At 44.3% G+C, this 13,156-nt stretch overlaps 2 protein-coding genes across 3 annotated transcripts in view; one reads left to right on the plus strand and one right to left on the minus strand.

Annotated features, from left to right (window-relative positions):
- Positions 1 to 328: 328 nt before the first annotated feature.
- Positions 329 to 7,358, minus strand: LOC119088678 (basic proline-rich protein-like). The gene is made up of 2 exons (XM_037209320.1): positions 7,351 to 7,358; positions 329 to 2,836 (listed from the first exon to the last, which is right to left on the minus strand). Exons 1-2 carry the CDS (start codon positions 7,356 to 7,358, stop codon positions 1,591 to 1,593), a joined length of 1,254 nt encoding a protein of 417 aa, XP_037065215.1. The 3' UTR covers positions 329 to 1,590.
- Positions 1,876 to 13,156, plus strand: part of Aftph (aftiphilin) — a 68,626-nt gene continuing 57,345 nt past the window's right edge. For both annotated transcript variants that reach the window (XM_028876319.2, XM_028876320.2), the window contains exon 1: positions 1,876 to 2,129. The gene's annotated coding sequence lies outside the window, so the exon portion shown is untranslated. The remainder of the gene's footprint in view (positions 2,130 to 13,156) is intronic.

Raw genomic sequence — 13,156 nt, forward strand, 5'->3', positions numbered from 1 at the left:
GCCAAAGCTACACAAAGAAACCCTATCTCAGCCTCTTCCCCCCAACACACACACACACACACACACACACACACACACACACACACACACACACTGAAAAAAAACATTCAGCAGAGTTTCCTTTTGTAATATAATGTCTAAGCATTAGAATGCTGTCTTGGGAATTACATGTAAGAGTATCCAATTACTAATAGGTTTATTGTGCTCCCGAGTCATTTGGACAAATAGCTACTCAACTTCCAGGGCTTAAAAAAAGAATTGGCCTCTTCACTTACCTAGCAAAAATAGTCATTTGGTTATCATATAATCTGTGAAACCAGGAAGAAAATTTTCCAAAAGCATGATTTCCTTTTAATGTTTAGATCCACTGTTTTAAACATTTTTGATTTTAAATTCGTCAAACGTTTTCTTCGGATCTTACTCAGTATTTGTTTGGTAGAGCTATCAAGTGAAACAAACATGTTTGTCCGAAATCAGTTAATTTCCAGTTTTACCGTGCAGTTTTTTGTGACTTTCATTCTCTGTCAATAAACATTTACAGTGACATACAATTAATTTTTTTTTCAGACTTGCCTTCAGACTACACCAGCAGGGGGCGAGATACAAAAGGAATAAATCTGACAAGCAATATAGGTTTTTCTCACTTCAGTGACTGGGCAATAACAAAAAAATCCAGCATAATCACAAAGCACTTTCCAATTTAAAGTGGTTCAGGCTCCGTTACTTTGCAATGACTGAATTGTAAAGAGACAAATGCAGGTCTATTTTAGTTCTTCAAGTTAATTTGTCTAGAACATTGTAGAGGCAGGATAAACCATGATGAATTGCTATTGTCCTTATCTTTCCCGACATGTATAATTCCTCCACTCAAAGGGCTGGACAGTTCTCTGTGATGACAATGTTTTCTGTCCCTGTTTCTTTGGGTTACTGCTGAGCTCTGCGGTTTGGGAACTATTTTAAATAATTCAACGTGGGCAGAAAGAGAACCAGGCAGGGCTCATGATTTGTAGGGTAGAGCCCAGGGTTCACCGTCTCAGACAGAAATAATAAACCTGCAGCCTTGTAGTCTGAGTTTTACAGAGGCACGTGTTCTAATAGATTCATGATAAAGGACGGGGAAAGGTTATAAAACAAAGACCAACTGCTCAGGACTGACGGAAACAAACTCTCTTATGACCTCTATTATAGAGAATCGCTCAAACGCACAAGTTGGTTTGAAAGATGTATGAAAAACGATCATCTTCTCCAAACACCAAGAGAATTCTGGACTGATTTTGTAGAAGACGATTTGCTAGTTTGCCGGCTGACTTATCCTAAGTAGGACAGTCGCTTCTCATTTGTTAAATAACAGCTTCCTCTTTTGTTGGCTTACATAAAAGGAGGAAGGGAATGAAAAACTCTTTTTTTCCGGGCGCAAAGGACGAGCTGATGAATGTTGTCCAGCCGGTTTTTTTTTTTTAGCGGCGATCTGGTTCAGGGTTTCCATACGTCTGCAAGTTTTATTCCAAGGCGAGACTTGGCCCGCTCCCGGGCGCCACGGTGAAGCCAATGGGCTGAGAGGAGCCGGGCTCGGTCGCCGGGAGCGCTGCCTCAGGGGGTCGGGCGAGGAGGGAGGACGTCCGGAGCCCACGCTGGAGGGACTCGAGTGAGTCCAGAAAAGACAGTCTGCCCGCACCCAAAATGGCGAACGCCGTTCGGCGCGACGGCGCCTGCGCAGGAGCCAGCGTTCGGTGACACTGATTCCCCCGGAGTGTCCTCCCCCGCCCCGGCCCCCTCCAGCGCCCGGCCCCGACCTAGCCACCTGCGCCCGGAAGTGACGTACGACAGCAGCGGCTCCCCGCTGCATGATGGGAGAGTGTGTGGAGTGGGCGGGGGTCTCCGCGGAGGAGGAGGAGGAGGCGGAGGCGGCGGCGGCGGCGGAAGAGGGCGGAGGGTAGTGGGATGGGGGTCCCGCGGCAACGCTGAAACTCCGGGTGGGCGTCCATGGCGCCGCTGCGCTGACGGGGCCGGGAGCAGCTCGCCTTCCGCCCTTGCCAGCTCAGCGTCCGAGTAACCGGTCCTTCCCCGGGGAGCCAGTTCCTCCCCGGGCCGCCGAGCCATGCCCATCGCGACCGTCCGGGACGAGCCAGGTGAGTGCTGCCGCCGCGCTCCCCGGCTGCCGCGGAGCCCGGCCCGGCCAGTCGCCCCGGCCTGGAGCACCTGCCAGCGTCGGCCCGGCTGCGGGCCTGCGAGCTCCGGCGCGGGCTGCGCTCCGCTCCGCGGCTGCGGAACGCCGCTGGCAGCGCCTGAAGCCGTGGCACGGCGCTCGGCATCCCGGCCGCCGAGAGCCAGCCCTGCCCTCCCGGCCCGCCGTGGCCCGCCCTGCCCCTCGGCGTCCACCTGCCCGAGCGGCGCGCCCGGGCTCCCTCCCGGCCGCCGTGGAGAAGTTTGGGGCTCCGCTCCGGCTTCCTCCTTCTCCCTCCTCCCTCGTGACAGGTGTAAACACTGTCTGCCTGGCGGAGGCCCGAGGCCGGCGGCTGCGGGAGTGTGCCGCCTCCGAGGGGTCTCTGGATGCTCCGGCGGGCAGAGGCGGCCCAGAGCTGTGTCCCTGGCGGAGAGGACCTTTTCGGCACTCCCCAGGAAATCATCTGCGTCTTCTCCCTCGTCGCGTTCGAAAGTTGAGCCATTATTCTTGAAGTGCCCGGCTTGGCAGGTGCTGCGGGCTGCAGGGGACAGAGGGTGAGCAGCGGTGGGTTCTTTTTCCCGTTGGAAACTGAGACTAGTTGGGCCTCCCACTGCCCCCCACCTTCTTGGTTTATTCAAGTTACAGCGTGATTTCCCTCTGAATCTCTTGCGGCTGAGGAAAGAACTGACTCATACATGTAAATATTAACGGGGGGGGGGAGCGTCAAAGGAGCGGTGGTTCTGTTTCAGAGTTCTAGCTTTAAAGAAAACTTTTACCCATAAACTTCACGGCATAAGTCTCTTCCACGAGGCACATCCTCATACTCTGAGGTGGGTTTTGTTTGGGGGAAGGCAGTGGTGGGGATGGGGGCTCGGGAACGGTTTAAATCTGATTTTATATTTAACTGTTGCTTTCAGCTAAACTATTAGAGAAATAGATGCTACACTCTAGGGGGAACTATGCTTCAATTCTAATGCGTTGATAGAATCAGCCTAGTTTACCTACGTTTCATAAGTTTCTAAATATTGGCATTTGTAGTAATCATTTTTAGCACTTTCCAGGGGTGTATTTGTTAAAACAAAGTATCTATGGTAGCCTAATACATGGAGAAGTCTCACATGAATAAAGAGTTAGATCCAGCATCAAAATTTCTAGTTCAGCAAATGGCACCTACTAGATTCTTAGGTCTAGTCTCTCTTCTGTGTATGTATCAGATTTATCTGTTGGTGTTTAGAGACATATTTTAAGCCATTAACAAGCTCTGGAAAGATGTTTAGTGTAGTAGGACTTAGATAATACGTAGGGCACTTGAATTTGAGTGTTACCTGATCTTTTGACCTAGAGGATATAATGAATATAATCTCGTGTCAAGCAAAGATAATATCCATAATGGCATTGAGAAATTTTGCAGAATCCAATTGCCTATGAAAATCTCATAATCTAGGTGATTCCATTATAGAACATTATTTTAAATTTTTAATCTGTTCTGTTGTAATTAGTAAAAAGCTAGATGCAAAAAGTAGTGAAATTTGAGTGCTGGTGTTTTATTTTTTCTGAAACCTAACAGGCAAAGAATTCACTAAATAGCATCTCAGTGAGGAGTAGTCTGTCCAGCCTTTCCCTCAGGTCTCATAATAGCAGTCTCTTACGTATTTAGGTACCTAAAACCCTCAAGAATTACCTAAATGTTTATATTCCAATTTAATGTTGCCAACTATTTATTTTTGGATTTTGAGACAGGGCTTCATGTAACCCAGGCTAGCTTCAAACTCCTAATCCTCCTGTCTCTGCATCTCAAGTGCTTGGATTACAAGTGTATGCCAGCATGCCCAGCTTCCAAAAATTTGTAAATTAAAAATAAAGGACTTTACTCTCTAAGCACTTTCAGTTCCTCGTTATGTGGGCCAGACTTTACAGCCTAAACTTCATTTTTTGTTGTTGTTGTTGTTGTTGTTGTAGTTTTAATGTAACTTCGAAAATATTCAGCAGCTGTGGATTTTACATATGACATTTTGGTAATTATTTTCTAATTAGTATATGTATGTGTGTGTGCAGACACAATCACAAGTCTTTGCGAAGCTTTGCATAATAATGTCTAACACTGATATGTGCTGTTTTCTGTCAGCTGGATCCTTGCCCTTTTCGGTTTGTTTCGTGGTGCTGAGGCATGAACCAGGGCCCCATGCATGGAAGGCAGGCACTGTGCCGGTGAGCCCTGTCCCTAGCCCAGCAAGATACTTTAAGAAATGCTTGTGTGAGTCAGTGAGGTGGTTCACTGGGTTAAAGGCACTTGCTGCCAAGCCTGGGTGCAACCTGAGTTTGATCCCCAAGACCCAGATCGTGAAAAGAGAGAACTGACTCCTGCAGATTATCCTCTTGACTTCCACATACATGCCATGGAAGACGCATGCATGCATAGATGCACACATAAGTAAATATATGTACTTTTAAAATTCTAAATTCTTTTTTTTTTTTTTTTTTTTTTGGTTTTTCGAGACAGGGTTTCTCTGTGTAGCTTTGCGCCTTTCCTGGAGCTCACTTGGTAGCCCAGGCTGGCCTTGAACTCACAGAGATCCGCCTGGCTCTGCCTCCCGAGTGCTGGGATTAAAGGCGTGTGCTACCACGCCCGGCTAAAATTCTAAATTCTTTCTGATAATACATTGTTATTTAATCCTCCCAACAACTCTATACCTATAAGGTAGCAATATAACATGCTATCCCCATTTATCAGAGGAAACTGAGGCATAAAGAGTGATTTTCTTAAGGCAAATCAGCTGGCAGGTGACAAAGCAAGATACAATAGAACATTTATGTAGTTTTTAAAAATGTAGAACTATACCACTTTTTTCCCTGGGATTCATGAAGCATGTATCACAAGTATAAAAAATGTGTGGGCTGGGGGTGTTCTGCTCAGTGGTAGAACACTTGCCTGGCTTGTGTAAGATCCTGGGTTTAGTCCCAGCACTGCACAAGAAAGTGGAATAGTAAGCACCAAGTAAGTGTAAAGTTAATCTCTGGAGAACTGGAGAGTGCTAAAGGGTCCGAAGACATCTGTGACTTTTCAAATGCATCCTTACTTTTGACACCTACTTGATTAGAGTAAGTTAAGTGAGTTGTGACAGCTGTGTTAACAGTTGGGAGCCACCATGTGGTTGCTGGGAATTGAACTCAGGACCTCTGGAAGAACAGCCAGTACTCCTAACCTCATAATGGCTGTGTGATCGTTTCTTTTCCCCAAGCCTTGTTTTATTGCTTGAAATGCTTTACAGTAAAATAAAAAGTTTAAACATTTCACTTCAAAACAAAGTGTCACTTTTTTCTTTTAGCAGGGTTTCAGAAGGGAATAGGGAAACAATGTTATTTTATATTGACTTCATTTTAAAGTACAGGAGCTATTAACTTTAAAATGCTTGAAGCATTTTCCAGGTTTCTGTGCCTTAACTTCTTTTGCCTGGGCCTCATCTGAAATTGCTGCCAAACATCTCAACAGCCCTATCTGACATTCATGGTTCATATTTCTAGGTGGACCCTAAAATTAGGGGCTCACTGGTCAGTAGGTTAGACCAATTCCCTGGGAAAGAGAGGCCAGAAACTGTTGTGTGGGAAGAGTTCCTGAGAAGTGTAAAGAGGAGGAGAACAGATACAATATTCTATCGTACTCTAGTTGACCACTCTTCCAAATAGCTAAGGTAAAGGCAAGCCTTTCAAAGATAAATTGCTAAGACACTTAGTATCTGTATGTTCAGAGCTTAATTTACAAGCACTCTAATAGTGATTAGTTCCCAGAGGAAAATAAAATAGTAAATTAGGATAAATTTCCCCTTTTTGATTCTCTTTGTGTAAACATAGCATATTGTAAATAACTTCAATTGAATGTCTGCTGAGGCTCTTCAGATATTCTTAAAATAGTCATCAAGAACCGCCTTAGTGTCAGACCCTTTTGTAGGTGTTGGGGATACTGAAATGACAAACAGCAATAAAACCCTGCCCTCACAGAGCTTTGACTTCGTGTGTGTGTGTGTGTGTGTGTGTGTGTGTGTGTATGTATACATGTTTGTGTTTGGGACAGGCAAATATAACAATAAGGTAGAAGACGTAAAAAAAAGAGTTGGTTTGGGGGGTAAAGGAGCATTGCTTTTTACTTTAAGTCTTGGACTAGGTGGCAATTATAGAGTATTGATGGCTCTTGCTATATAATGTTGGTGGGGTTGAAGGCTTAAGACCTGCAGGAAGTCAAGAGAACCAGGGGCCAAGAATGGTAGATGTAAACACATACCCAGAATACTGAAAGAACAGCCGCAGGTGAGCACAGTGTTTCTAGAATAGCAGGCAGGAGAGTTAAACAGGAGGTCAGATCACAGAAAGAGGACACTTCAGCAGCGTTGGAAACCCTTTGTAAACATCCTAGAGACTAACTTCTTACTGTGTGCAGTGGGAAGCAATTGCAAGGTTGCCAAGGGAAGATGTCAGATCACATATGTTTTGCTTTGTTTTGTTTATATTTTGTATGTGTAAGTTGTGTGCCTGGTGCCTGAGGATGCCAGAAGAGGGTGGTGGATTCCTGCAAGTGCAGTTGCGAAAGGTGGTACGCCATCATATGGGGGTGGGGGCGGATTGAACCCAGGTCCTCTTGCAAGGTCCTTGTTGCAAGAGCAACAAGTGCTCTAAATCCCTGAGCTAATTCACCACCCATTTATGTTCTAAAAGAATATGTTATGGCTGAGAATGCAATTCAGTGATAGATGTGTGCGCGCGCGCACACACACACACACACACACACACGCACACATCTACCTTCAAACAAAAGGATGCATGTACCTTCTTTACAGGAAATAGACCGCAGGAATGCAGAAGTAGAAGCAGAAGCATTCATTGAGGAACTGGGTACAGTGGTGCAGCTCAGCTGTGGTGTTCAGAACCGATAGTGTAGAGGTAATGAGAAGTGGCAGGGCAGTGTTTGAGTTGAGACCTATGATCTCCCCATTGCTAAGTTCAGAGAAGTTATTGTGGCAGCCTTCTAAAAACCGAAGTCCATACAACCAGTGTCCTAGCCCATTCTGACACTTCATTCATCCTGCTTTCTAATCAAATTCTATTACATGACTTACAGTGCCCAGATAGTGTCTCCATGTATTATCCTTAGTGCCAGCCATTTTCTCTGTAAAACTGTTCAGAAACTTTCTTACCTGGGCATGGTAGTGTACACCTTTAATCTCAACACTCAGGAGGCCAGCCTGGTGTACATACAGAATCCAGGTCAGCCATGGCTACATAGGAAGACCCTGTCTCAAAGAAAGTAAGTTCTTTTTACGCCCCTAGAGCATCTAATCATTTTCATTCTTCCTCTCCCCAATCAAGTGTGAGCTTTTTCTTAGACTCCTGTTAGCCACACTTTATCTCCTTTAACACACACACACACACACACACACACACACACACACACACACACACGCTGTTGTAAACTGTTAGCCCTTCTCCTATTAACCCCCCTTATGAGCCTTAAATTTCATTAAGGTTGCTACTCCCTTTGCTCTATTCTAGCAGTTTTGTATATAGTAGATACTCAGTGAATAGTTGGTTATGTTTTTATGATTAAAGCATACAAGAGTAAAAAGGGGCCTCATTTCAAAAAACAAAAAACCTGACCTCTTACAGTTTTGATTTGGTTTGGGTTTTTGAAATGGGGTCTTATTATGAACTGCTGGCTAGCTTGGTACTTACTGTGTGACCCAGTGTGGCCGCAAACTTGTGGCATTCCTCTTTCCTCACCCGCCCTAGTAAAGGGATTTACAGGCATGTGTCACCATACTTAGCTCCTGATCTCCCACTGTTAGTAACTAGTATATATTCTCCATAACATTTATATGTATTTATATGTATGCTTTTCACCAAAAGGAAAGATACTTTTGAATGTATTTCTTCTTGTAGAGGAGAGTAGGTGTGAATGCCATTGTCATTGCTTATAGGTCAGAGGGTAACTGTGGAGAGCTGAGTTCCCACCTTCCACGCTTACATGGGTTCCAGGGATCAAACTCAGGTCCCCAGGCTTGCACAGCAACCCCTTTACCCACAGAGCTATCTTCCTGGCCCACCAAAATGGAATCTGCTGCATACCGTTTAGATCATTTTCCTTTGCCAAGTTGCCTAAACTAATACTCAAGGCCATAATCAACTTCTTCCCCAGCTCATCCAAACATATACAGCTGAAATGTTGAAATCATTATTAACTTCATGTTATATTTTTCTGCTTCTTAAATTATAGAAAAATATTGAAAAGTAGGGAGGGGAACTGGTATGCTTCATATGGCAAGAAGCCATCTGTTTATGTCTGACACCAAAGTGAGACTCCAGAATATGATTAGAAGGAGTGCTGCAAGGGAAATGCGTGTGAGGCCAGAGGACAGCACTGAGTATCTTCCTCAGTGAGATCTGTTTTCTTTTCTCTTCTCCCCCCCACCTTTGGTTTTTTAAAGACAGGGTTTCTCTGTATAGTTTTGGTACCTGTCCTGGATCTCGCTCTGTAGACCAGGCTGGCCTTGAACTCACAGAGATCTGCCTGGCTCTGCCTCCCAAGTGCAGAGATTAAAGGTGTGCACCACCACCGCCCGGCCTCAGTGAGATATGTATATATGGGGTTTTGTTTTGTTTTAAGGCAGATTCTCTCACTGACCCTGGAGCTCCCTGAGTTGGCTAGACTGGCTGGCCAGCACCTGTCTCTACCTCCTCTGGGCTGGGATTGGAGTCATTTTAACCTGGCTCCAAGCACAGCTTCTCATGCCTGTGCGACAAGCACCCCACTCCTGTTTCCTCCTCACTGGTGCTGTGCTTCCAAGAGAAAGCTGTTAACGCTGGTTGTTGTTTTTGTTTTGTTTTGAGTCAGAGTTTCATGTAACCTGGGCTAACCTCTAACATTGCTTTGTAGCAAGGATGGCTTTGAACTTTTAACCCTTCTGCCACCATCTTGAGTGCTAGTATTACAGGTATGTGCCACCATAAGCATATGTGTGCTGGAGATCAAACCCGGGGCTCACATATGCTGAGCAAGCACTCTCCCAAATAAACTATGCCTAGGCCTCTTTATTTACTAGCAAGTTGTGAACATTTTCCATGTGACTAGTAATCTTTAAAACATGATTTTTTTAGTGACTATGAAGAATGCCATCAAGTGAGTTTCAAAATATTTTGCTATTTCTATACAATTGGATGTCCTGGGTTTTGTTGTTGTTGTTGTTACTTGGGTTGGCTCGCTCCTTCCTTCCTTCCTTCCTTCCTTCCTTCCTTCCTTCCTTCCTTCCTTTCTTCCTTCCTTCCTTCCTTCCCGCCTTCCATTGTTGTTGTTGTGTTGAAGTTGTTAATTTGACACATGCTACAGTTATTTGGGAAGAACTTCAGTTGAGAAAACACCTCCATCAGATGGCCTGTGGTAGGCAGTCTGATGGACATCTTGATTAGTGAGTGATGTGGGAGGACCCAGCTCACTGTGCAGCACCACTGGGCAGGTGGTTCTGGGTTGAATAAGAAAACAGACTGAGCAGACCTTGATGAGCAGGTCAGTAAGCAGCATTCTTTCCTGTCCTCTGCATCAGTTCCTGCCCGAAGCTCCTGCCTTGACCTCCCTCAGTGATGGATTGTGATCTTGAAGGTGAACTAAACCTTTCCTCCCCCAAGTTGTTAAGTTGTTTTTGGTCATGGTGTTTATCACAATTGAAACCTCACTGGGACATGGGATTTTCTGTTTCTTATGTTACAGAAGAGCATCTGGGTGAACAAGTTTGTACAGAACTACTATCTTTTGTTATTTTTCTTTAAATCAAGTCTTAGAAACAGTTACTAGTCTGCCCTCCACTCCCCCAAAAAAGCCTATTGCTTCCAAGAGGTTATAATAAAGCCAGTTCTACCAGTGGTGGCTGAGTACCTTCTCCTAGTTGATGGTCAGTGAATGCATATTTTTTTCCTTTTCTTCCACTTTGTTTCATATTCCACCACAGTAACAGTTCCTTTAAGGTAAACTAAAAACCATAGACTTCAGAAGGGGTGGCAGGAAAGGAGCGGTGCTGTCGAAGACAGAGAGGAAGGTGGGTGGGGATCAGCGAGTCCTCTCGACTGGGCTCCTGAAGTTGCTGGCAGCTTGGAGCTGCAGCTGGTAAGCCATTGGATGACTCTTGAAACCGTAGAGCCTGGGTACAAACTGGTTTGCAGGTCGTTTGCGTCGGTACTCCGGATGCACCATGAAGAGCATGTGAGGGTAATCAGTGCCGAAGTAGGCGCCATCTGTGTGTGTATACAGGTCTGTGCACTTGGGGCAGCAGAGTTTCGCCATGGCCTCACCTGGGATGTCCCAAATTCCGATGGGAAGCATGGGCTGGTTCTCACAGTACACAGGACAGTAGCCAAAGTCTCCAAGTGCACATTTTTTAAAGTGTTTGCCTAAGCTGGGTGAGGCAGCACAAGCCTGGGAAATAGAGGGGGAAGGACCAGAGTTCAAGATCATCCTTGGCATCAAACTGTGTGTGTGTAAATAAAAAAAACTTTCTTAGGCATCAATGTAAGTTGTACTCTTTGGGTCATCATTAGAAAATGGTGTGAAAAATCTTGTTTATGTGGCAGACTAATTTCCTATTCTTTTCTAACCATATTTGGTAGGTTACAAATAGCTTTTCCCCCGAGCCTTTGGTCTTTCTCCCTTTTCTTTCTCTATCTCAGACAAAGGCAAAACTTTAAACAAAAACATTAAAAAAAAAATTAACCAGTTAGAAATGTTTGCTGTAGAATTCTTTCCATAGTTTCCATGACGTTCTTGGTACGGGAGTCTGCCTGGATGTTCTACACGCAGGTACCCTTGGTAAGCACTATTGGCAAAGCTTTGGTTTTGATCCTCTTCCCCCAAGAATGTCATTGAAGTGGTGTTTTTATCTTTGGATCGTGTGTGTGTGTGTGTGTGTGTGTGTGTGTGTGTGTGTGTGTGTGTGTGTGTAGTTTATTATTTACATTTATAGTTGGTGCCTAGTTTGTCGCCTGGTTTCCTTCTGTTACTATGAATGCTGTTGCATCAATGAAGGGCAAGAGAACACTTTAAAGTCAAGCTAATTACCTGGGAAAGAATTTGTAAGGTAAATCTGCTGTTACTTAGGTCATATTTAAAGGCCATATTTGTGAGTTTTAGATTATCTAGGATATTGTCTACTTTCTTAACTGTTAGCTAAGTGAATTCCAACTTTGTTCAGTTGTAGTTTTATAACTCTTACGGCTGCTGCTTTTTCTATGTGGTAACTCTTGTGGGCATTTACTGTTGTGTGGAGAGCAGATTGTAAGAGAAGGGCAGCAGCCAAGGACCTGACAGTTTTCTTTTAGTCACATATTATAGTGGTGTTTTTATTCTTGAAAGTCACAAAGGAGTTTGTGATCTGCCGTGGGGAGAGGTGTTAAGGGTTTGTTTGTTTGTTTGTTTGTCTTACAATACTCTAGTCTTGTGAAGTTGAATGTATCAGTCTTGACTAAAATGTGAATTTAAAACATGCAGCAAGAAATTTCTTTCAAAGTATGTCAGCCATTCCTGTCAACTGGTTGCCGAGTTGTCTGTAGAAGATTCTTCATGACGTACTAAAGAAAATTGCTATAAGCAGAAAAAGCAAGAACCTTAGTTGGCTTACTCAGTGCAGCATCATGCTTTGGTGACTGGCAGACACCTCTGGGCGTGCTGAGTAATTACTTCCAATCAAAGCAGATAGTCCTGTTAGCAGTTTTGTTGAATAAAAACCCAAGTCCTTTTTGTCCTTTAGTGGTGTTTCCTAAAGCGAGCACATAAAGAACCACCTCTGACAAGACACTTGTTTCTTCAGTCAGATTGTAGCACGGAGGGCTCCCTCTCACGCCCATCTCATCTCAGGCCAGCATGCATAAGAATACACTTACCCAGTTAACCATGTGTGTTTTCGACTGACTTGGTGGACCGTTGACAGGCCAGGCAGGAGGAGCTGAGATCTACTTCCTGAGGGGTGTGGTGTATTCAAGAGCGGACAGTAGAATAATGACCCAGTAAGAACAACGTGTATCCAGTCCCTATTTTGAGCCAGGCCCTGAGGATGCAGAAATGACGACAGAGGAATGTGACCACAGTTTTGTCCTCTTGAGCTCAAGGAAAGTAACTTGCGAGAGCAGACTCAGTGGTCGGGTAGGGCTGAAGCCAGCAGTTCTGTCTTGAGGGCTTGAATGGAACGTCTGGAAGTAGAGGTAGATGGAGACAGGCCCCTGTCAAGAGGCTCTGTGCCGAGGGATTCAGAAAGGCACAGGGGCAGGGCTTTGTTTTGTTCTGATTTCTTTTCAGAATGGAAGAATCGTGAATATTTGCAAGCTGAAGGGAAAGCATCAGTAAAAATGAAGAAATAAATTCAGAGTCCCTGAACACAACTAGGAAGGACAGCAGAAGGCTTCAGGATTGTTTATACACAGGGTTGTGGATATAAGCAAGATTTTACTGAGGAGGCGTAGAATTGAGCTAGCTCTGTGCCCTTTAAAATGTATTGTCTTGTAAAGGTTCTGGGATGTGAGGGTAGAGAATTAGTTTCAAGGTGAATTAGTTTGCAGAAAATAGTAAATTATCAAATATGGTCAGTTAATGTGACAATTTAAATGTAAAACCATCCGTACTATTTCTGTTTACCTTAATTATTATTTGAACACATACAGATATGAAGAAGATACATTATTGTGGGTGTACATGTATTTAGTTCAGTTAAAGGAATTTTTCCCCAAGTGTTGGAGATTGAGCCTAGGACCTTGTACTCTGCCACACACATCCCTAGACTAAGTAAAATGTTTTAGGAGTTTTTTAAAAATCAGATCCTATAAAAATGATAATGCTTAACTGCTACTTAACAAGGTAACCAGCACTTCAGCAAATATATATAACTGCTCATGTTATAATTGACATTGTGTAATAGTATTTCTACTTTTATGTGTTGCCTTTATTGATACTGAAAACAGGATGACAAA

Source organism: Peromyscus leucopus, chromosome 10, assembly GCF_004664715.2.
Source record: "Peromyscus leucopus breed LL Stock chromosome 10, UCI_PerLeu_2.1, whole genome shotgun sequence".
Lineage (NCBI taxonomy): Eukaryota > Metazoa > Chordata > Mammalia > Rodentia > Cricetidae > Peromyscus > Peromyscus leucopus.